This window comes from Hippopotamus amphibius, chromosome 1 (assembly GCF_030028045.1).
Source record: "Hippopotamus amphibius kiboko isolate mHipAmp2 chromosome 1, mHipAmp2.hap2, whole genome shotgun sequence".
NCBI lineage: Eukaryota > Metazoa > Chordata > Mammalia > Artiodactyla > Hippopotamidae > Hippopotamus > Hippopotamus amphibius.
In genome coordinates, this window is record NC_080186.1 from 210110990 (window position 1) to 210137437 (window position 26448).

At 34.8% G+C, this 26448-nt stretch overlaps 1 protein-coding gene across 3 annotated transcripts in view; it reads left to right on the forward strand.

The window, feature by feature from the left end:
• The window catches only part of EDIL3 (EGF like repeats and discoidin domains 3), a 411932-nt gene that overhangs the window by 211416 nt on the left and 174068 nt on the right, over positions 1 to 26448 (forward strand). For all 3 annotated transcript variants that reach the window (XM_057739846.1, XM_057739855.1, XM_057739863.1), the window contains one exon: positions 12376 to 12489. In XM_057739846.1, coding sequence (XP_057595829.1) covers positions 12376 to 12489 — 114 coding nt within the window. The remainder of the gene's footprint in view (positions 1 to 12375; positions 12490 to 26448) is intronic.

Consider the following 26448-nt stretch of genomic DNA (forward strand, 5'->3'; position numbering starts at 1 on the left):
GTCCCCATGGGCTGCCTCTCTGTAGCCCTCTGCTCTCAGTCACTTTGCCCTGTAACCTCTAGCCTTCCGGGCTCTCCTGACTCTCAGCTCCCTGCTTTAAATTCATAGAGTTGGCCGGCTGCCGCCTGGATTCTTCCTCTCTGGACCATGGCCTGGAATCTCTCTTAAGGCAGTAAACCTGGGCAGTAGTAGAACTCACCTGGTTTGTTCCTATCCTTTCTTTCCTAATTCCACTGTCTTGCAAACTGTTGTCTCATGTGTTTTGTCTGGTTTTTGTTTGTTTGTTTGTGATTTCAGGCAGGAGGGCAAATCTGGTCCCTGTAAGCAGGAGTCTTGGCCAGAAGCAGGAGTTCTCTTGAATCCCAATGTGTTATCACTTTTTAAATTAAGTTTTATTGGAGTATAGTTGATGTACAGTCTTGCGTCAGCTTCAGGTGTACAGCAAAGTGAATCAGTTATACATGTATCCACTTTTTTTTTTTTTTTAGATCCTTTTCCCACACAGACCATTACAGACTATTGAGTAGAGTTCCCTGTGCTATACAGCAGGTTCTTATTAGTTATCTATTTTAAATAGCAGTGTGTGTTTGTCAATCCCAATTTCCCAATGTGTTATCACTTTTAATGAAGAAAATATGCTGATTTGGCATCCTTAGCAATAAATACGGGAGAAAAAGTAAAATATAAAACTTAATAGCTTGTAGGCAGTACTTTTTTGGCACTGAGAAGTGAGTTGTTGCTGAAGCAGATTCTTCCATGGTGGCCTTGAGTGTGGCAGATGTTTTGTTGCCTGCAGTTCTGCCAGGAATCCAGGAAACCTCCTATAATTATGTAGATGAGATTCTGGAATTAAGCATAATCTAGTCACCCAGCTCTTTTACTTTGATGGAAACTGAAATGCCTAATAATTGTAAAAGGTGTGTTCTCTGCTTTACCAGCCATACTGTATGTCTATCAGATGCAGAGCTCAGTGATCTCTCAGGCCGAATGTATGGAGAGTCAATGTAGTAGTTTAAAAAATAGTAAATGTCCCCATTTTAGAAAGAAATATACTGAGGGTAACTGTTGAATTATCCATTCGGTGGATCAAACTTTCCATGGGCTTTGCAATTATGGGAATAAATACTATCTTTCATGCCTCTCCAAGGCAGAGCTGTAGAACATTTATGAAAATCCTACCCATTTATTTACTCTGATAACCACAAAAGTAGAAGTATCTTTGTACAGAAAGCCTCAATAAAAGTTTACCTACATCTTTATCCAGTGAAGAAACATTCAACAGAACAATATAAATGTCAATTAGGACTTCCTTGGTGGTGCAGTGGTTAAGAAGACACCTGCCAATGCAGGGGACACGGGATCGAGCCCTGATCTGGGAAGATCCCACATGCCGTGGAGCAGCTAAGCCTGTGCACCACAACTACTGAGCCTGCACTCTGGAGCCCACGAGCCACAACTGTTGAGCCCACATGCCGCAACTAATGAAGCCTGTGCGCCTAGAGCCCATGCTCTGAAACAAGAGAAGTTACCTCAATGAGAAGCCCACACACCGCAACAAAGAATAGCCCCTGCTCACTACAACTAGAGAAAACCTGTGCACAGCAAGGAAGACCCAATACAGCCAATAAATAAATAAATAAATAAATAAATAAATAAATGTCAATTAGCCCATATTATAATAACAGAAATAGTCCTTTTTACAGTCCTTAAAGTTTATATTTTTCCCATAAATTACCTCATTTAATCCTTAGAGTAGCTTTAAAATGTAATAGAATTCATCATTTTTAATTATGCCTATGGTATAAAATTTCAAAGATATTGAAATGAAAAAGCAGGAAGTATTCTTATTTTATTACCTGAGTCTACATATATCTGTAGGTGAGAGTTGATTTATATTTATTTTTAGAAATTATTCTAGAGTTAAGTGAAATTATTTTTCTTTATATATGAGCTATAACTGTATCTGCCTTTTATTTAATTGTAATATGGCTTATATGCTTTCAGTGGTTCAGTATTTTTAGTATAGGTTACTGTCTATGTTTTTGAAAAAAATCATGGTCATTGAAGAGAAAAATAAATCAGCCTGGCAAGGTGAAAGTTTTAATTTATTCCCTTAAATGCCTCTCTTGATAAAAGTATATCTTAAAATGGTATATTGGTGTTAAGCCCTTCAGTTTACAACTTGCAAATGCTTACCTGTGAGTTTCATGCATATTGTATCTTCAAATATACTCTGAATTAAGTTGCTAGTTAGAAGTGCAAGTTGGTACAACCACTTAAAAACTGGTTTGTCATTATCCACTAAGGTACGTAACTGACTCAGCCATTTCATTCCTAGGTATACCCAGAGAAAATTAAATATGCTTATGTACAGTTACACCCATGGATGATTCATTTATAACAACAACGCAAATGCCATTTAACAATAGAAAGGGAAAATACATTGCTGTGAATTTTATAGTGAAATATTATAAAGCAATGAAAATGAACTCACTGTAACCACCTGCAAAAACTGTGAATGAAGCCACAAACAAAAGAGCACATAATGAATGATTTCTTTCTTTTCTTTCTTTTTTTTTTTTTTACTACAAAGTTCAAACATCGGCAAGAATAAAAGATACTATTTAGGAATGTGTATTGAAGTAACAAAAGAGTGAGGCTGTGATTGCCATAATAAGCAGGAGACCAGTTACCTTTGTGAGGGTGGAGGGGAAGTTGTGACTGGAAGGGTCATGGGAAGGCTCTTGAGTGCTGACATTGTTCTTACGCGTGACCTTGGTGGCTGTTACACAGGTTGTCTCAACAGTAATTCAACTCCATTGTTTTGTGTACTTTTCTGTCTGTATGCTGTCTTGCAAATAAACATTTTTTTAAAATGTAGATTATCCCCTTTGAAAAATAATCATTTCAACCATAGAGGTATAGAATAGATCCATGTCCTCTCTAAAGAAAGACACAAAAATAAATATATTCTTTTCATCATAATATAAAGTTTAAAGTCAAGTATAAAAGAATGTAAGAGCCAAAGACATCCATTTCTAAATAGACAAGTAGTTGTGGATTTCAGGAATAAAATTAGAACAGATGCCCATTAGGCCCAAACTACTTAAGAGTTTGAGAAAAAATTAGTAAAAGGAAGGAAATAGGAAAAACAAGTATTCCAAACTAACATTCTCGGACTGGATTCTTTGGCCTAGAGCAGCAGCACTAATATTACTAGAACATTTTAAACATTTTGAGATGAAGGGCCGTGTATTATCACTTCTCTGTCCTCCTCAGCACATAGAGTGGTACCTTGAAGGCAAATATGAAGTAAAGGTGAAGGAGAATTCATATTTCCTAGTGGTGGCAAAGTTAACTGGTGAATTATCTGGGTTTTAATCTCAGTTTTAGCACCTGTGGGACTCTGGCATGTTATTTATATTTTCAATGTCTCAGTTCACTCATCTGGAAAACAGTTATGATAATAGTAGGTAGCTCAGAGGGTGAGATGATATATACAAAACGTTTAAGAAAATGTTTGGCTCATGGTACAAGGGGGCGATGTGCTAGCTGTTGTGAATCAGTTGTCATCCTGAAGGGCTGTTTGTCCATACTTAATATGTTATAGAGTTATTTTTAAGAACTTAATTCTAGAGCTAAGGGAAATTACTTTTCTATATATACAGAATGTAACTGTGTATCATTGCCTGTTATTTAAATGTGGCATTGTTTGCATGGTTTTAGCGCTCATCATTTTTAGTGTAAGTTACTGTCTGTGTGGGGTTTTTTTGAAAAAATTACTGCCATTGAAGAGAAAAATAATTCAACTTGGTGAATTGGAAGTTTTAATTTATTCCCTTAAAAGCCTCTCTTGATAAAAATATATCTCAAAATGATGTATTGGTGTTAAGTCCTTCTACTTACAACTTGTATATGAAGTGAAATAAGTGGTTACTGTAAATTTCATGCATAGGATATATTCCAAACTATTATGAATTAATTTGCTGATAAGAGTGCAAATTTTCCCCCAATTCCTTTATTCCTCTTAGTAATTTTTCTCAAAATCTTAAGTGATTTTGGCTTAATGGGCGACTCTTGTCGTTTTATTCCTGAGATCCACAACTGCTTGTCTACTTCGAAATGGATTTCTTTGGCTCTTACGGGGCTGTGGTATTGATATATATACAAGTATAACTATATAAATAATACATTGAAGCTTACATACAGGTAAACTCTAAAGATTATGAACTGCTTTGCAGAATGCACACAATGAATTTTAGTTTGAGCAAAAGCCTGAGGAGGACTCATTTGTCAATAATGATTTTCTACCGTAGATAGTTTTCCTTGGGGTCTGCTGAATATACAAAATGGAAAGCATGACCATGTGCGGAAATTAAAGTGCTTATATAAAAGGAAAGAAAGAAAATATGGAGAAATCATATTCTAATTGACAATTCAAGTAAGGATTCCCAAATAAAATACAGGCTGGCCACGTAAATTTGGATTTCAGATAAAATTTTTTTTTATAAAATATGAGCCAAATATTGCATGGGCATCTTATATTTTTATTTGCTGAATCTGGCAACCCTAAATATTAGGAAGTCTAGATGCATTTCAAACCAAGCTAAATGTTTAAAGATACATGCTATAGTCATCATGTTATACCTATGGTCTAAGTGATATGGATTCAACATACATTTCCTTTCCAACTTTTTGAATTATTTTTCCAAATGTTACCAGTAATGAAATTCTAGAGTGAATGAGCTTTCTAAACCACAGATCTATTAATCCCATGCCCCCTTTCCACACTTCTTAAATTCTTTTATTAACTTCCCAGTATCCAAGAACCAAAGTTCAAACTCCTTAACTTGATTTGTAAGGCCATAAAAATCTGGTCGCAGACTACCTAGGAACTACCATCCCTAGAAGGTCCATAAACATAGTCCCTGTGCATATCCAAACATTTAAAAGTGCTGAGTTCTCTCTGAAAACATTGTGTCCTTTTATGTTCCTTCCCACTCTAACACATCTAAAAATCTCCTGCTAATCCTTTAAGCACCAACCAAATATTACCTTCTTTAAGTAGTCTTCCACATCTCCTCTAGGGAAAGCCATTGCCTCATCTTTGATCACAGTACATTTTGTACGTAATGATATATGGCACACATTTTATTATAATTATCTCTCTGAGACCTCTTAAAACAGGAACTATCCCTATTCACTGATATAACCAATCATATATTCAATATTTTAGAACCTGATTCATGGAAGGTGCCCACCAAAATTTTAATGAATGATGAGTGAGTGAATGGGTGGGTGAAAGCAACCATGTGAATCATAGCTATGCTTCCTATGTGAATCACATCTCATTTAGCCAGAAATGGATTTTGGATAACTCACTATTAAAAAAATTCAAAATAGTCAATCCTTAGTACTGACCATTAAAACTAGAGAGAACTGCAAGCAAACTAATTTAACATGCATCTGACAGAATAATTAATTTTCGATAAAGCCTTATGAATACGCAAAAATATATAAATTATAGCATACATAGTAAAAGTAGAAAATTAAGAAATATATGAATTTTATACTTGGAGCAAAGAACTATGGGACAATGAGGAGTTACTCTCAGATATGTAGAATAATGAGATGCATATTAATTTAGAAAAATAATTTTGCAGAGTAATTAGCTATAACTTGACGTAACTCAGAAGCATTTTCTGCAGTTAGATAGACTCCTCTAAAACGCATCATTCTTTAGTTATTGATATTTGAAGTTTCTTTGAGAAACTTTGGTTCATTTTCCTGTTAGAGCACTTGTGACTTTGTTTTGTAACTAATTATTTATTTCCTTGTCTATCTACTGTACTATAAGATCCTTGAGAAAAGTAAGGGACCGTGATACATTAATCTTTGCATTCTTAGAACCTAGCGGAGAGCTAAGGATGGAAGGATGGAGAGATGGATGGATGGGTAGATGGACTTCATACACAGAGGTTCTGTGTGATGTTTGTCAACCCTGACTAGTCTTAGAATCATCTGAACTCCTATATAACAATATTTATGCCTTCATTCCACCCAAGTCCATTGAAATTAGAATCTCTGGTGTGGGGGCTTTACATTGGTATTTTTTTAAAGTTCTAACTTTTATTTTTTTATTTTTTATTTTTTTTATTTATTATTTTTTGGGGGGTACACCAAGTTCAATCATCTGTTTTTATACACATATCCCCGTATTCCCTCCCTTCCTTGACTCCCCCCCCCGAGTCCCTCCCCCTTAAAGTTCTAACTTTTAAAAGGAACATTGTTCTGAACCCATTTTCCTTAATAGAACCCCTTTAGAAGCAAGCTGGTACATCTGCCCCAATCAAGGAACTCACTGTCACAGTACAGGTGACGATTCCCCAGGTCTCTGATATTCTCAGTTCTTTCTTAGCAATCAATAATTTACTGCAGGTCAACTTACTAAGGTAATGTTCTTTGCAATAGTTTGCTCTTTGGTAAAAAATTTTACCAGAGGTATTCGTTCTTTTTGGCTTCTACTGTGATTTTTCATGTAACTTTTATTTATGAATTTCTTCAAGGCCTCAAATATTTGAGTTATATCACTCTCTTGATTACCCCTCCCCCAACCCTTCTATTTCCTTGCTTTGGCTTTATAAGTATCTTGGAATAGCTATCTTATCTTGCTGCCCAAATATCTAATTAAGACAGATAAAGCCTTGCTGAAATAAATTTATATGAAACCATCCTAGAGAACTGGGCTCTACCTTGATACCAGGAGCAAAAGTTTTTGCATCAAAATTGAGATCTCAAAATAAATGTTAGGATGCTAGCATACAGATGAGCATAGAGTACAATCTATGTTAGTAAGTGGTAATGGGTAAACACCTCTTGGATTTTTTTTTTTACCCTATTGTTCTTGGTACATGAAGATTATCAGTAAATTACTATAAAAAGTTTGTGTGTGATATGTTCTGATTGAGAAATGCTCATTTTAATTTGCTACTTTAAAATGAATTACTAGCAATATAGCAAAAGGCCAGATCAAAACAGAATTCAAGCACACAAGATTAAAAATATACTGACTTGTCCCCAAAATGACTGGGAAATCCTGTAGATAATTCTGATTATGACATAATTAAATTCAGTATCCGAGTGGAGGACAGAATTCCTAGAAATTCATCGTAATTTATTCAGCCTTAAAAGAGAAATTGAAAAACCATAGACTTTAGATAAGAAAAAAAAATAAAAGGTCAGATTTTAAAAGGCAGTCCCTCACAGGAGGTCTGGAGAATATTTAATAGCTAATGGGAGCCCAGGGAAGATGGGGTGCAGAAGGATCAAAAATAGCAGACTCTTGAAAATAAGCTCTTACCAGCTAATTAAAAGTCAATAACAATATTGCAGGAAGAAAGATAGCCCAAGGAAAGGGAATGAGGAAGCCAAGGAATTATGTCTTTGCAAAGAAAAAAAGGGCTTAATTATGGTGTCCTTTTAATATATCAAAACGAGGGTGCTTAGCCTGAGAATCAGTTGTTCTTTCTTGACGCTCATGGGACCTGGATACACTTGGGGATCAAAAGGAGGTAGTTTCGCAAGTAAATTAAGTTGTCTTTTTTTCTCCACTCAAGAGGAGGTTACATGGATTTCTGTCCTAAAAAGAATTGGATGTCCTAGTCTTAATGGTGGTCAGTATTCATAATATTCTAGGCCAGGTTGGCAAAGTAAATGTAGTTGAACTACTGGGGACAGATGGCATCCACCTCAGGAGTTCTGAAGAGACTCAAGGGTGAGTTGGGACATTGATGGCCCAAGAGTGCAACATTCTGCTTCTCCAGATTACAAATGGGACCCGGTTTGAAAACTAATTAATTAATTAGTTATTTAGTTAATCAGGTAACTTTGAAAGTTTCCACAGGATGCCCTAGCAAATTAGGCTCCAGAAATCTCCATTTCCTCTTACCATTTCTGTGGCAAGAATCATGCCCAGAGAAGGCATTGTTTTTTGAAGGCACAGATAAAGGAACTAGCAAGTATAATATTGATTTTCAGAAACTTTTTGACAGCCTACCTCTCCAAAGTCAGTTTCATGGACTTTAATTGCAGTTTGGGCTATAATTTGCACAGTGATGGGTCTGACAAAGATTCAGAAAAAAACGCTAGGAGTAACTGAGCAGTTCTCATGATGCAGATGTGTATAAGTTCAGGAGTACCCAGAATGATCTTAATGAATATATGTGTTTTTCAATTACTAGAGGAGGCTTCTCACAGTGACATCTCCAGGGTGTGCATGGGTTGGCATTATTTCTGCTAGCAAAAAGCCAAGCCTAAGAGGGAAGACTACAGCACACCTTTCCAAATCTGTATTAAGATCAGCTAAGGGCAAAATAATGGTAAAGATAAAGAGACTAAATTATGGATATAATGTGAATGAATCTATGTTTACACAGAAAAAGGGTCTGGAAATCCTTTTGGAGTACTTCTTGTTTAAAAGATATGCATGCTATTGTGACCAGCTATCTATTGTCTCATCTCTTCCTCTCCTTCCTTCCTTTACTTTGTTTTTTAATTCCTTCACACACACACACACACACACACACACACACACACACACACACACCCACCCACCCATGAGTTTATATCTGGAAATCCATGCTCAGCTCTTACCACTGTGCTTCAGTCAGCTAGAGGGTGGACAGCAAAGTTTTATGTTTTCAGAGTGAGGAGTCAGGACTCAGCTGGGTATCTTGATTATAAAATCCAGCTTTGAATGACATTATTTATTAAAACAATTCTCAAGAAGCAGTCATAGAACTAAAAACCTCAAAAAATGATAGCTATTATTATTATAAATGAACTATAAAAATGACCAAATATGGAAATTCCTATTTTATATGGAATGGCTATGTCAAATCTTTCTTAGTTATAAAATAATTTAGTATATCCCAGTATATTTGGAATAGATGAGGACTTTTTTCTCGAAATGATAATGTCATGATTTGTGACAAAGAAAGATATATGTGATTTATTACAAAGAAGTTTAACTTTCATTTCATTACATTATATTCTGTGAGCATTTATATCCAGTTGTTAATTAAACATGATTTATTCAAATTGAGGTCTGTTTCCATTTAGATTGCTTGCAGTGTTAATCACAGTGCAAATAGCCTTCACTGCTAAAAGAACTCTTGTATTATACTGATATATAAAGGCTCCTGTGTAATTTGCATCTGTTATCTGAGCCTACATGTTACTAGATGTGCACATAGGCAGAAATGTTTTACTTATTTTGCTACTATATTAAAGTATGTAACTCATTCAATATAATGTTTTTATTTTTATGAATTTAGATTAAGGTAGTTTTTTGATTTAAAAAAATGCACAAACAGTAAAGGATCATTTTTTTAAATCCCAAATTAAGTATTGCTAGAAAGCATTTTCACTTCAGCAAATGCAATTCCAGTTCGTTCCACCTCATGTTAACCTCTGGGTAAAAGTGTAACTGTATTTTTAGAAACAACTGTTCTTAATTTTAACTTCCATTGCTGATGATTGTAGACCTGTTCTGATGAACAAATAGATAGAACTTCAAAGGTTGATTAATCTCAATTAAATTCACATTCTCATGTGTTAAGTACTACCTATTGTGTAAAAACATAGAAGAAATTAGGAAGCAAAGAACAATGGTGGCTGCATATCCTTAATAGTACATATAATAACTCTTGATTGTTCTCACATCATCAACTATGAAAACTTCCTTCTATTAACATTTCAAAGCAGTGAGAGCTGGGTTCGATTTTACTTGTGATATAGGTCAATATTAAAATGAGGAATGCTCAGGTAAGGTAATTCTCTTACCTGATAATTAAAATGTATGTTGTACTTCTTAGCGTAAAATCCTGAGTGGGTCTCTGTCCAGCCTTCCTTCATTTATTTCTTAAGTCCAACGCACATATGGCTTTTCTAAGTCTTTCTAGGGTACAAGGGTATAATGGATACTCTCCCAGCTGGCTCCAAGTTTTCGGTACCAAAAGAGAAAGGCCAGTTCCCTCAGCTGGCAATAAGAGTTCATGGTAATCTGGTCCCTATCTACATCTGCAGACTTGGTTCCCAGAACCCCGCTTCCCACTCTCTGCTAAAACTGTGCTATTTGTGTGCTTAAACACACCGTCACACCATGAATATTCCTCTTCGAAGTTGTGACCCATTCTGGATCCCTGCTTGGAAATACAATACCCTCTCCACCCTGTTTTTATTAACCCCAATTAAAACTTCCCTTCAAATCCAAGATCAAAGTCTGTTTCCCTTATAGTCTTTTTCAGACATTAATACTCAGTTTCTTCCTTGTAAGTATATAAAAGAGTAGCTTTTTATGTCTAACTTAACAAAATAAGGCAATGAATTCTTTAAGACATAAAGATTTAACTTTTTATCAGCCTCTGACGTATCTCACCTAAAACAAGTTGTAGTATATATGATACAGGGAAAGGCATATTAAGCATGTTCTAAAGTAGCCAGCCACTGCCATTGCCTGACAAAAAAAAAAAAAAAAAAAAATTAAGAAAATAAATAGCACAGTGACTTTTGTGGCGCTTTCATAGTTTAATGAAAATATTTTGCATGCTAGTCCAATATAAATAAAGACTAAATGAATTTTTGTTGAGACAAAAAGAGCTAAATATTTCATCAGATGAGAAAATGAATGTGGCATATTCTTCCTTCCCTCCTTTTACCTCCCTTCCCTCCCTTCCTCTTTCCTTCTGTCCTTCCTCCTTTCTTTCTTAAGAGTTTTAGTGTCAAATATTTGGGAGTTTATTATATTTCACAGTACACAGCTGTTTTTTAGAGATTATCAGATTCTGATTTTATCCTATTATTTGATATTATAAAATTCTCAGATTATTCAGATTCTTTCTGAACACAGTCATGAATTGCCTCTACTCTCAAGCTGCAGCACTTACCCAGAAACCAAAAAGGATGGCTTTTTTAGAGAAAGTGGTCACCTGCCTAAAGAAATTTAGACCACACTTTGCCATAAGCTTAGAATGAAAGGGTGACCAAATCTGTTTCCAGGAGGAGATGCTGTTTATAATAAAGAAGTTAAAAGAAAGGGCAAAGTAGAGGTTTCTAGTATTTTGTTCTTGTTTAATATTGAGGGGGTAATTTAATATCATATTGTTTTAAGCACTGTGAAAAACCAGGATGTCAGAATACCTTTTGATACACTGTAGTGTATCAGAAGGCACATTACACATCTGAGATAACTTTTTTCAGATTGTCTCCACCACTATTTGGTTAGAAATTTTATCAGTAAATATTTAGTGGGCACTAGTGATCTTCCAGATAGAGTATGGTATTTATGGAGGTACTAGTGATCTTCCAGATAGAGTATGGTATTTATGGAGGTACAGGGCAGGTGCTGCATTTGTAAGGTTCACAGGTTGACTAGGTGCCAGGGTGAGAGGCACATAAACAGACAATTCCTAAGTAACACCATTTGGCTATGTAAGAAGGAGTTGTGAGAGTAAGAGCAGAGCAGGATTTCAGCTGCGATAGATGATAGGAAGGGAAGGTGTAAAGGGGAGCAGTGCCTGTCCCCCAGTTACTTTACTGGCTCCCACAGAACCTACCTTGGGGCTGCGCTTAGAGGAAATGATGTGTAAATATCAGTGATTGATATTTGACTGAATTAGTCATTTCTTTTTTTGTTCAAAATCCTATTTGTTGTCCCTGTTGTCCAAAATTAGCATGGAAATTAGTATAAAATGCTGAATGTTTTATATTTCATATGATTTTGCATCAGGTATAATAATGGTATATGAAAGGTAAGTTAGTCATCCTAACTTTAGAAACCCTTGAATGAGATTAGGAAGTGATCATCATTTACATTTATTATACTTTGCATGTAACGAGCATTAGCTATTAACTCTAATTTGCTTCTCGTCGCATTCATCAAAGGCGAACTATTTAGAAACTAAAACATCTCTGTCAGAATTTTAATGAATTAAGATGAAATGAGACAGTGTTAATTGGCAGTGATTGCTGCCGGGGAGGTTTCTAGATCTTGTAAGTGATACCAATTCATTTCTCGATCAGGGTTAATTTGTTTGATTTAATTCTAAGGATACACTGACTATTTCCCTAAACTATTCGTATTTATTTTCAGGATTGGAGAGTGGTTTCATTCTGTTGGATTTGGATTCTCAATTCCATTGGAACTTGATTTAATTTGATTACTAATAAATCATAGATTGTAAGGACCATTTATATTATTGACTAGAGACACACACACACAGCATTATTTAGACTTTGTTTGAAATGCCTAAAACCTAATAACTGATCATTTTTTCACCAATAATTTTCTTCTTCTCTTCTTTCTTTTTTCCTCAGATATAAATGAGTGCGAAGCTGAGCCTTGCAAAAATGGTGGAATATGTACAGACCTTGTTGCTAACTATTCCTGTGAGTGCCCAGGAGAATTCATGGGAAGAAATTGTCAATACAGTAAGTATTCATTCATATATATATATATATATATATATATATATAAACCTTTATTTGTATAGCCTCCATTCGTTATGGAATCTGGATTAAAATCAATAATAATTTGCTTCCAGATTTCATAATGTATTGAAATGGCACATTTCATACTTGTTGTTAATGTTATTAATGTGCATATATTCTCCAGGATGGGTCTCACTTAGAGCATGATAGGCATTGGAGCTGTTACCTTGTGGCCTCAAAGGAGGTCAACAGTTCCTCCGAGACCCAAGTGCCTCTCTCCCATGAATCCCATTTTGGCTTTTGAGTTGTGTGTATGACCTAATTTTCTCCCAAAGTGGTTATTCTGTTTCAAACAATAAATTCAGAGTATTCTAACCAGATAACCTTTGTCTCAAATAAAAGGTAGCGATTAATGAGGGTTTGTGTTGAGCTGGCCTACACATTAGTAAAAATGGGTGATGACCTAGAGTGGTGGGATAGGGAGGGTGGGAGGGAGGCTCAAGAGGGAGGGGATATGGGGATATATTTATAAATATAGCTGATTCACTTTGTTGTACAGCAGAAACTGGCACAATAGTGTAAAGCAATTACTCCAATAAATGTCTGAAAAAAATAATAAAATGGAGGTAACCATAGTTTAAAAAAAAGAATTTTACACTCTATTTATTTGTCTTCTTGGAAGCCTAAGACAGTCTTGAGATAATGGATCAAATTATAGAACAAGTTGCCTGAAGTGTGTACACAGAAGCACAAAGCACCCCACCTTCCCCAAAACAAACAAAAAAACTAGGGAGAGGTAGTTATAGGATTATAGTCAGTAGAAGAACACCAGAATTGGTCACAAATACATGCTAACGAGAACAATGGTGATGTAGCTTAATAATTGTTGAGCACTTATACAAACTTCATAGTGCTACTACTACTTTGTATACAATGCTATTAGAGCAAATTCAGAAGGCAAATGCAGTTATGAATTCATTCATAGAAACTGAGACACATAGGCTACTGGTTTGCCCAGGATCTCACAGTTAGTGACGGAAGTGGAACAGGAAGGAATCTAGAATCAGGTCTTATGATTCCCAGTTCAGTGTATTTTCCTCTAAATCGAGATATCTCTTTGGACAGAGCTGAACAAGATAAACTTGAAAGTACCCTGCACCTCCACTCTCTCTCTCTCTCTCTCTCTCTCACACACACACACACACACACACACACACACACACACACAGTCTCTCTCTCTCCTTTCTCTTTAGCCAGAGTAGCAATTTTATTTCTCACTTTCCCTTACTTTCTTATCCCTTGACAATGGTAATTTATAAAATAAAACAAGGAAAATTATTGAAGAATTTACTTGGCTTATGTATATAAACACAGTGATGATCTAGGGATTCTTATTACCCTAGTCCTGAAAAACTTCATTAAAATAATGAAATTGTGAATATCAAAGAAATATCTTGGATTGGGGAAAATACTTCTAAGCTTAAAAATAATTGGAGAAGGATATGGAGCCTGAGTTAATAAAGGAAGCTTTTGGGCATGGATGAATGGAAGGAAAGGATAGTCTGAGTAAGCATGTTGATCATACAACTGGACGAGCAATAGCCACCCAGTCAACAAACCTAGCAACCTTCCTATAAAGCATTTAACTGACCACCCACTAAGTTACCTTAAATTAAGTTTCAACCGGTCCTTGGCCCACCCAGTCCCAGCTCTTGCATCTTTTTTCCTTTGGTTCATGGGACTTGAAGATGGTTACCTTTGCAACCTTCAGCCTTTGCCCCGTGTACTGACCAAGGAGCAACTAGACAGCCAGTTGGTTGCCTACCTGTTGAAAATGGAAGGAAACCTGAATGTGAGCTAGAAATTGAAACCTATGACTAAAGCCTATTCATCTCTCCATCAGAGGTTTTACTGAGGTCACCAAATCTGGAAATACCCTTGAAAAGAAAGAAACTTGATAGATTAGGAAGGATGTATTGAAATAGATTTTGAACTTAATTGCCATTAGTTTGCATCTAGTGTCTTCCAGTCAGTTTTTGCTCTTGTGTTTAATGAAAGTCTTTGTTTTTCTTTGACTTAGTGTTTTATATGTGTATAATATTTGTATGTAAATCCAGACTGCTTTCTGAACATGTGTGTGATAGTGAGGGGCCTCCCTTAATCTATCATACGCTCTGACATTCTACTATGTACTCTGTTCATCACTGTGCCCTGACGGAGATCAGAAAGGGTCACCTAAGATACGCTCTAAAATATGTTCCTTTTGGGGTATTTGTTTTTATCGCATTTATTTATAAGAATATGTAATAAATTAAGGATTCTGATTCTTCCCATTGTCTAGGTTTCTGAGGATATGGTTTTACTTTTGTCTGTGGCTTTTTAGAGTGTTTAGAAAATCCAGAGTAAGGAAGTGCGTCTTGCCACAGTGATGATTTAGTGCTACACATTGAGAACTTAGAACATTCACTTACTACCTGGCATATAAAAGTACCTGCAGGTTATAAGAAGTACCAGCTCCCAGCTGATTGAGTCTAGGATCTTGGGAGTTGACATTACATAGATTACAACCAATTTGCTCACTTCCACTCTGAAGTAAGATTAGTAAACTTTCTTCAGGCTTTGTATCATGTCCCTCGGGGGTACCACTAGGTCAGCTTACACCTGCAGTAATGGCAGAGAAGCCATTTGTTTCAGCAAATATTTCATGTGAGAGAGGAAAGAGAGAATGATGGAAACTAACTGCTGGGAAAGTGGGGGTTAGAGGACACCTGTACCAAAGTGCTGTTATCCTTGTGCTCACATTCAAACTGTCTTCAGTCTAATTGGGGGCTCCTGTACTTATATTTGCCTCACTTGCACCACTTCTTTCCTTCTTTTTTTTTTAATTTTTATTTTATACTGGAGTATAGTTGATAGAGAACCACTTCTTTCTTATTTGTACTGATGGGTTAATAAAGTTTTGCTTTATTTTGCAATGGGGTTATGCAAATGGATTTGAAATAAGAGAGGGAGACAGGGATCTGTTTCTCATCTTAGGCCATTTCTACATGTAGACATATTGATAGTTTATCTGAGATCACTTATTAATTTCTCACTCATTTCAAATAACAGACATATGAATACTGTGATCTGACCAACTACTACTACTAAATAGCCTTGAAAATATAAAAGTGGTAATTTTGGAGGTTACTTTTCTCAGGTTGTAAACAGATTGATCTTGAGTTCTGTATAATTATCATCAAAAGATTTGTTTTTTTCAGATCTTAACCTTTTCTTTGCCTTTTCCTCATTTTTACCATACCTGCAATTTTAAGCAACTTATTATGACTACCTTTTTCAGTGTAATTAAATGAAATATTTTTAATATTAATGATATTCTGCATTTTAAAAACCTAAGTATATTTATTCATTTTCGGTTACACAATTAAAGGCAAGACGTTTATGTTGAGATGAGACTTTAATATTATTTTTTAAATTGTGTGAATTCTTTATTATAATGTATGTCTTTAATATAGCTATTAAGTACTTTTACTTTGTAAGGAATAAATTTATCTCTAACCCTTTCTATTATAGCATAGTGCCTAATTATGTGGTAATAATTATTATGTGTATCAATCACCTATTAAACATTGTTGATAACAATATAATTATTTCAGATGTTAACAACAAATGCCTTAGTACTTGGCAAAGAATCTGCCTGTAATTTGCACACTAATTATTTCCGAATTAATATTTGTGGGTGAGTTAAGGCATAATACATCTGATTTATACAATTTCAGTTTAGATTTCCAGATATGGTTCATACAACTCACACTGACTTTGAGAGATCTTAGTTATTTTTTAGTTTTATCTTTCATTTTTTTAATTACAGGGTATTTGATTATTTTTTATTTTAATTGGTTACTTTTGATTTATATGTGAAAATCGTTTAGATGGTTCTGTAGTATCTATTACAGTATTATAGATATTCTTCTAATTTACATTCTAATTTTTATTCCCTTGTTACTTTTAAATGATATAAGTTCAAGTGTTCAGAGAGCCACTTTCATAAATAGCTTGAAAGGGCAATGATGATGAACTGGAATGAGAAACCTGTTCTCTTGAGAACAGATATGCTTTGCCTTGTAGGGTTAACAGAACATGATGTTTAATGTAAGTGCAATGGAAATTGATAGCACTTTAGTTAACTAATCTAAAAATAACTAGGATTGTTTTCATTTATTGGGCTATGTGGCCCACAGTAGCCATATACTGTTCCCTCCTGAGTGTTTAAATGTGACATGATTAAATTTCAGGAATGACACTTAAATTCATTTCCATCACTGATACTATTTCTGGAAATTAAGATAGTCACCAAGGGAGCTCTTATAATACAACATCCCCAAACTATTATGCCAAAAAGTATTAAGACTTGGATGATTTCAGAGCATTTTATTAAAAATGAAAACTAAAATCTTCAACTGAGGAGAAAGTAATGTTTTGAAATGTCAAAATTATCCAGTTTTTTAAATTTAATAAGATAATCTAGATAATTCTATAGCATTTCAAGAGTTCTATCTGTAAAACAGTAAGGACAGAAGGTGATGATACATGTGAATATAGTTTGAAAACTATAAAAATAATATTTCTGTATCTTCATTTTTTGAGCAGCTGTAACTCTTTAAGCCTTAATTGTAAATAAGGTACACAAATACATGCTATACAGATGTACACATGTATTTTTTCTTTTGATATCAATGTGTGCTGCCAAGTACACTTGTATTATAAGTGCGGGCTTATGCAGTGAAAATTGCTAAAGTATTTTACCGATAAATAGATAAAGTTATATGCATTATTATATGCTTAACACTTAATTATTGCTTTTAAAAGACAAATTTATAAATAAAAACTCTCAGCTTATCTTAATAGTTTGTCACCAATTCTCATATGATAATATTGATTTTAATTTTGCTACAAGCCAAGTACTGTCCTAAGTACTTTAAATATTAACTTATGTGATCCTCTTAACACTCTTTGTTGTGGATTCTGTTTATCACTGGCTCCATTTTACAGAGAAAACTGAGCTCCTCGGTGATGAAATCATTTGTGTAGGTTCACAAGGCTGGGAAAGTGCAGATCCTGGCCTGAACCCCAGGCATTGCATCTGCAGAGCCTGTACTCCCAAGCATGATCGATCCTGCCCTTTGGAGGGCGAAAGGAACACTGTTTACTACACTGTACACTTTAAGAACACTTGCACTTGAGGAGTGGCCTTGACAAGTGGCAGCAGAGTAAGAGGAAAGAGCACAGGCTTTGCATTCAAATATCAATAGAATTGGGGTTTACACTCTGGCTTTTTCTCTTTGTAAAGCTGTATTTCTGAATAACGTTAGTTGCCCTTTCTGAGCCTCAGATTCTTCATCTATAAATGGAATGAGTAATACCTTTCAGTTTATGTTGATGAGCAGGTTAAAATTAAGAGCATGTATCAATTACTTAGTAAAATACCTAGATCAATACATGTTGTAAATAAGCAAATAATCGCATAAATGAATAAGGATTTTGAGTTATTTGAAAGGTTAATACTAGTTTAGTCCCCTTTTTCTTTTGTTATAATTTTGTGAAATTTTAAATTTTCAAACTGCCTATCTTTAGTACCTGACTGTGTGTATTGAGAGCAAAATGTGTAGAAGTCAGCTTTAATGCATTGCATAGCATCTATGTACTTTACCAAGTACATAAATTTAGGAAATCCAGTGGCATTAACATAATTTTTGATAAAAAATATTATTAATTCAACCAAAACCATTATAGGAGATAGGAGTTGCTTTAGTTTTTGAAAAATATGACACCGTAAGATACTTCTGAACCACAAACACCTAAGTTCATTTCTTTATGTTTTTATGTTTGCATTTATTGTAAGCTATCATTGTTATTTGATCAAGTATTTTAGTGAATGGTGAATAGAAACTAACAGTGGAACAAATCATTCCAGTATTTTCTTATCTAATATAAATGGTCAGAGATTATAGCTTTATCCTATATAACACTATCTTCCTACTCTACTATATCCAAGTATGATATAGATCCAAAAGCAAAATATAAGAGATTCTGATTAAAATATAGAGTTTTAATTTTTTGACAGGCTGTGGAGATGAGAATTTTACAAGAAGGACAATATGCTCAAGGATAAACAGACCTTTGTCCTTAAGAATCTTAATATTAAGTGAATAAGTTTTGATTGCTGTGTAATAATCATGTGATGAGGTTTTAAGGATGATCACTTACCTTTTAGGCTTTAGCAGTATGGGATCAAGATGAGTTGATGGCAAAAAGATTTATATATTAATAATCCATCTCATTAACTATCTTTTTGTGCATCCACAAGGGATTGTTAAAACATCAAAGTAGACTTTACTTTTGCAAATGTAGCAAGAAATCAAAGAAAAAGAAAAATAATCATTAACGCTAATTCTAGTTTTATTACAGATAAAAAATATCTGCTCTGTTTCAGAATTTTGAAATGGTGCTTTAGCAATGATTTTTGTCTTTGAATGTATTGCCTAATATCAATGTAAAATTATTTTCCTTGAATACATAGAACAGGAATTAATCCAGAACTCCAATAAGACAGGAGAAGGACAGCTTACCTGTCACCTTTAGTGAACATAAAAAAAGGAAGTCAACTATGGGTTCATGAAAGTTGTATATTCAGGATTAATTGTACAATGTTAAATTCAAGATACACAGTATTTAAACCCTAGCCATAAATATATAGAGAGAGAAGTGGAAATAACTCTAACTATAAATACTTGAATATAGATAATTATTTTAACTCTATTTCTCATTCTTTTAAAAGACATGACAGTAAGTACAAAAAAAAACAGAATATTGTGCAAGTATATCAATAGTCCTCAAGGAAAGAAATGATTCCAGCATTACTGCAGGATGAAGTCTTTGCAACAATGAACACAAAAAATTGACTCAACGACAAAACCGAATTGTATTTTCTGTGTCTGACATGGAAGTTCCATCTTTAATCAGATGCCTCTGGGTATATTTTTCCACGTGTTGCCTAACAATTTTGTACAGACCTAGCACACTTTGAAAGTTCACCTGCTGTACTTTAAAGTGATAATCTAATAAAGGAAAGTCAGAAAAAAATATCTGCAGAATGCTCAGATAGATCCCCTAGGACTTACTAAATACATCTAACAAATTGAATCAGATTCTCATTACCTGACAGTTTTGTATTTGATTACAAATAATTACTGCAACATCCAGTAAGACCTTCTTGTTTTTCAAATTATGTAACATTCCCATTATGCACTAACCTGCATATGTCCAGGAATTAAAATTTAGTTTTGAATTTATTCTCCAGGCTAAAACTCATTCTAATCTATCCTATCTCAAAAACAAAGGAAGATAAGGTATACAGAGATCAGGAGAGTTAGGGAACAGGATAACCTGATTTCATCTTCATAACATTTAGAACTGTAGTATATCATTGAGAAATACTGTATTTTTCTCAGACTGTAAATACCAATTTTTTCATCCCATCCTCACCGTTGAAAAAAAGACAAAAGAAGAACTCAAATAAAATATTATACAATAGAAAAACAAAAATCTCTCTTATAAGGAAACTACTAGAAAAGAAGTTATCCTAGGACTTGAAAGTTGCAACATGGTTAAAATATAGTTTGTGAGCTAGTCATTATTCCTTACATGTGGTACCATGGCATTTTTGGGTGGTTAGGTGAAATTTTGGGTCTGATTATCAAAGTGAGGCTGAAATGGTTATTTTATAATGAGGAAATTACAGGCAAAATCACTGTGGTTTCTGCTTTTATCAAATTCACTGAAGAGCAGAGATAAATGCTTTCCTCAAATAGGAGAAAGAAAAGAACATGGATGGTTTCTGATCTTTTATCTAATGTGCACAGTTTTCCAGGATTTCCTGAAATCCCAAGGATTTCAAATAGTTGCAATAAAATTTTACTGGCAACCAGGGAGCTGAGTTGGGCAGGACCCCAGCCCCTGGCATGCCCCTGGCTGCAGCTGTCAGCTACTTCAGCAGACTCTGAAGTGATAGCTTGCAGCAGCGTGTAACACAGAAAGCCTAGTACATGTTTTTAGTTTCATCTTCAGAGCATTCTTCTTCACCTGAAGGAGAGAGGCACAACAGATTTCTTTCCTGCATAGGCATATTGAATAATAGGTGCAATTGGCACATCCTGGTAAGCTAGGACAACTACTTATTAAAATGCAGATGATAACTCAGGAAAGCATTGGTAACAAAGACTCAGATTCAGGAATCAGATGAGAATGGTAAAGTGGTAAGATTGAATTTTAGTGCCAAGGGAGGTATTAAAGAGAATAAATATAAGATTGCTATAGATAGAATTTAAGGTAAAGAAGTTCTATATGCAAAGGGACAAAAAAAAACAAAAGATTAATTACAGAAACAGAGAATCAAGACTTAGGGCAGAGAAAATAGTTTTTCCAAAACAGGAGCTGGTCAAGGAAGTGGATACCTATCAAAAGACTTTTTAATGTGGATCCTGAAATCATTGATAGTCCTTAAATAATTGTGGTGGGTGGTAAATAGAATGCCAGATTTCAGCTCTTCCAAATGGAGCAGGTGCTGAGGAAGAAATAATAGCCACAGACCGCTCCTCCCAGGTAATAGTGCGCTCAACTTTGAGCATATCTTAAACCCCAAAGAGCCATTAAGGTGGCCAAGGACCTAAAAATAAATTTCATAATAGTTACCTTAATAGCTTTATCTGGTCAATAATATACATTCTTTTTAGAGCTCTAAAGGGAATGGACACATAAAGTATCCAACTTAAAAATAAATTGAACTTCAGGAATATGGTTCTATAAAAAGAGGTAAAGCCAGAGTCAGTAAATTCAATACTAAAATTCAAGGAAAACAGGAGCAGGGACAGAAAATAAACTATTCTGACAAGAAAAATGGAAGGAACTATAGTTATATAAGGGAGCCTATAAATACTCAGCACTATTATCTAACTACAAAACACCAAAGAATTGAAGCCGCATCTCTTAGCTCCAAGAAATCTGAGGATATTTGTGGTGGTTTGTTCAAAATAAAATTCACTTTATATTTTTTTGGTACACTCAGGCAGACACACAATTTTTGGAACACCCATAAAACAACTATTTCATTTATAAGTGTTGCCTCATATCCACTCAGCAGTAACTTAATAATACCTTTTCCTTTCCCATTAGAATTATTCCCGGATTCTACCATCGTTAATCACTTTCAGTTTAACAAAACATGAGCACTTTCCTACAGAGATTAATAAAAGAGATGTTCTCAGTCTCACCCCCTTTAAGTGCTTAATGCAAAGTTTTGGACCCAGGGTACAGGACCCTTGGGGATAGATAGGATTCAGGGTCTCTGTGTTTTTTGATGAGGAAACAAAAATCGTATGTTTATTTTTACTAATAACTCCCTGAAATTTACAATTTCCATCCATTACAAATGTAGGCAATGATGAATCATCACATTAGCAATACCAATGACTTTGTCACTAATAGAAATCACAGATATTTCCATACCACATTTTACTTCTTGTACATAGCTGAAAACGCCATTTACAGTTTTTAGTAATAAACTATAGCAGTCCTGCCACCACCTCTGTTATTTAATGTGTTAATAGATGAGCACACATATTATTGTATCACACATTTTAAAATATTTTGGTAATTACTTTGTGCTTCTGTTTATTTCATTTTATAAACCAAAAAGCATTATTCTGAGAAGAGCCTCTAGGTTTCACAAGACTGATAAAAGAGTCCATAGCACAGCACAGGTTCAGAACCCTGCGTTATTGGCATGTTGGTTTCAAAAGACATTTTTTTTCTCCTGGATAATATGGCTGAAGCTTTTCGAAATAAGAGCTATTAATGATCCATTTTCATTGAATGTCTATCTCTGGCCTTGCTTCTTAGTTTTGTTCTCTAGATCCATGTATAAAAAACATAAGCAAAATCACTCAAGATGATACAGTTAAGCCACATTTTTGTCACTGTGTTTACAGGCATTTTAATAGCAAGGTTGAGTTTTTATTGGACCCATTGCTGCTTCTCACCAACAGTGAAGGTTTAGAAAGTTTGTAAGCCTATAGAGAAGTGACGTGTTCTGAGTTAGATATGGATACGAACCCATATTTATTATTTTTTAACTTTTTATTCTATATTGGAGTATATCCAATTAACAATGTTGTGATGGTTTCAGGTGCACAGCAAAGCGACTCAGCTGTACATATACATGTATCCATTCTCCCCCAAACTCCCCTCCCATCCAGGCTGCCACATAACATGGAGCAGAGCTCCCTGTACTATACAGTAGGTCCTTGTTGGTTATCCTTTTCAAATATAGCAGTGTGTACATGTCGATCCTAAACTCCCTAACTATCCCTCCCCTCCACCCTTCCCCCACCCCCCAGTAACCATAAGTTCGTTCTCTAAGTGTGTGAGTTCATTTCTGTTTTGTAAACACGTTCATTTGTATCACTTCTTTTCAGATTCCATACATAAGCGATATCATACAATATTTTTCTTTCTCTGTCTGACTTACTTCACTCAGTATAACAATCTCTAGGTCCATCCATGTTGCTGCAAGTGGCATTATTTCATTCTTTTTTATGGCTGAGTAATATTCCATTGTATATATGTACCACATCTCCTTTATCTGTTCCTCTGTCGATGGACATTTAGGTTGCTTCCATGTCTTGGCTGTTGTAAACATCACTGCAATGAACATTGGGGTGCATATATCCTTTCAGACCACGTTTTTCTCCAGATATATGCCCAGGAGTGGGATTGCAGGGTCATATGGTAATTCCATTTTTAGTTTTTTAAGGAACTTCCATACTGTTCTCCGTAATGGTTGCACTGATTTACATTCCCACCAATAGTGTAGGAGGGTTCCCTTCTCTTCATACCCTCTCCAGCATTTATTGTCTGCGAGTTTCTTGATGATGGACATTTTGACTGGTGTGAAGTGATATCTTATTGTAGTTTTGATTTGCATTTCTCTAATCATTAGTGATGTTGAACATCTTTTCATGTGCCTCTTGGCCATCTGTATGTCTTCTTTGGAAAAATGTCTGTTTGGGTCTTTTGCCCATTTTTTTGTTGGGTTGTTTGTTTTGATTATATTAAGGGATACTAACCCATATTTAAAAGACAAGAGAAAAGAGGTAAGCTAAATAATACCCTTCTGTCGAGGGGCTACAGTCTGAAATTGAGCACATCCAGTCTGCTTTTTACGAGGATCTTTTTAATTTTCTCAAAACTGATTATAATCTGTGTAAAATTTTATGATCAATTTAGTCATTTGGGTTGCCAGTGACATATACACGGTTGCTTTAGAAGAATGCAGCTTGTGTAAGAGTTAACCAAAAATCACCAGTTATCCAGAATCATAGCATCAAATATAAAGTAAAAGTGGATTGCTCATTACATGAGAGAAAAAAAAAAAGAATGCCAGTCTATAAGTTATATTTTTAGTTGATGTTCACATCAGTTTCAAAGCATCAGGGTATTGTCACTAAAAACATAATTAAGCCTGTTTTTGAATTTAGTTCCTATTTCATTGTTTACAGGTGCCTAGAGTTATCTTAAGCAGTGTAAGCTTCCAAGACTCGTATGATTCTATCATTTACTTGGCCTTCTTTCTTTAAGAAGGATAAGTTTGCACAGATCTGTGAGTGCTGGGCTGGAATAAAAAGGTGGAAATGATTGTACATCTAAAAACCTAGATCTTTTGCAACAGGACTATGAAAATAACATTATGCTACATCCTGGGACAACTATCAAAATATTTACCACATGGTCATTGACATTAAGACATTTGAAATATTGCTCTAATGTACTTTTTCTGGCTTTTTGATTATAGGAAAAGTATACTCACTCAATTTATCTCATTAAGAGGGCTATTTTCAAGATTATATGTGAACCAAAACTATAAAGAAGACTTATGTACCACTTGGGTCTCTGTCTTGCTTTCTCAATCTATCTTTTTTTTTTTTTCTCCTGAACAATTAAAGTGTTTTATTCATTTTTGCTTATATATTTTATTTTCCATTCATTGAAGCAGTTATTTAAATACAGAATGCTAAGTAATATTATTCTAAGTTATAAATTATGTTCAAATCTGCCCCCCTCCTTTTTTTCTATTCTTTTATTTTTGAAAGTCATTTGTGCTATTACAAAAGCATCCCATCAATCTTGTGTTCGGTACAATCTTCCTCATTGCTTGCAGAATTATTTTCTGAAACAAAGATTTGATCAATCATCATTCTAATATATTTTACAATGTTTCTTGTCCTAAGTTCAAACTCCCTTGTATATCACCAAGACTCTTTATAAATATACTCCCAGATGGCTTTTCCACCTTTACTTCCCACCAGGAAGTCCTTTAACACTCTACATGCCAACTCCAAAATCACTACTTTTCATTTCTTATACTACATCAAAATCTACATGACTCCTTGACAGTTTATCAACTATAGAATCTTCCTGAAAAACCCTTATCTTCACCTTTCAACATATCAACCCTTTAAATCATAGCTCAGTTTTGCTTAGTCAGAGATAGGTATTTCCTAATCTCTACCCTCCCTGGCGGACTTGCACAAATGTCTTCTATGCTTACATGTCACCTTGGATTTGTCACTATTAAACTGTTTATTGTGCTATACAATAACTTTTTTTTAAGCTCTTTATTGGAATATAATTGCTTTACATTCTTGTACCAGCTTTTGAGGTACACCAAAGTGAATTAGCTGTATTTACACATATATTCCCATATCCCCTCCCTCCTGCAACTCCCTCCCACCCTCCCTGTCCTGGTCCTCTAAGGCATCACCCACCATCCAGTTGATCTTCCTTTGTTATATAGCAACTTCCCACTAGCTATCTATTTTACAATTGGTAGTGTAAATATGTCTATGCTACTCTCTCACTTCGTTCCAGCTTCCCCTTCACAACCCTACTACCCAATCCTGTGTCCTCCAGTCCATTCTCTGCATCTGCATCCTTATTCTTGCCCCATCACTGAGTTCATCAGTACTATTTTTTTTTTTAGATTCTGTGTATGTAAGTTAGCATACAGTATTTGTTTTTCTCTTTCTGGCTTACTTCACTCTGTATGGCGGACTCTAGGTCTATCCTCCTCATTACATATAGCTCCATTTCATTCCTTTTAATGGCTGAGTAATATCCCACTGTATATGTGTGCCACATCTTCTTTATCCATTCATCTTTTGATGGGCATTTAGGTTGCTTCCATGTCCTGGCTATTGTAAATAGTGCCGCAATAAACATTATGGTACATGTTTCTTTGGGGATTATGGTTTTCTCTGGGTATATGCCCAGTAGTGGGATTACTGGATCATATGGTGGTTCTATTTGTAGTTTTTTAAGAAACCTCCAAACTGTTTTGCATAGTGGCTGTACCAACTTACATTCCCACCAACAGTGCAGGAGAGTTCCCTTTTCTCCACACCCTTTCCAACATTTATTGTCTCTAGATTTTTTGATGATGGCCTCATTCTGTCTTTATTCCTATTTCCAGGTCACATGGATTCTCATAGAATTTTTGCTTTTCTGTTTTTATTCTGTTTTCTTCTTTGCATGAATGACAAATTTTGATTTATTGAATATTCCTCAGTTACAACAATATTTTTGCTTGAGGTAGTTTCTTTTAATGAATAATAGATAGTGCTGTGGATTACACATAAAAAGGTTACGTATACTACAAAAAAGAATAAGCTTACAATTGTATCTGAGAAGGGAAAACAATTCCTTTAGTGTCTCTCAATTCTTCTTGCTAGCATAGCAAAATACCAGTTTTTTATGCACATTTAACCTTTTGAGCAGTCAGGTGGATTTTATCATAGGAGCTTAAGTGAGTTCATTCATTATGCAGAACACTACAAAAGTCCCCAC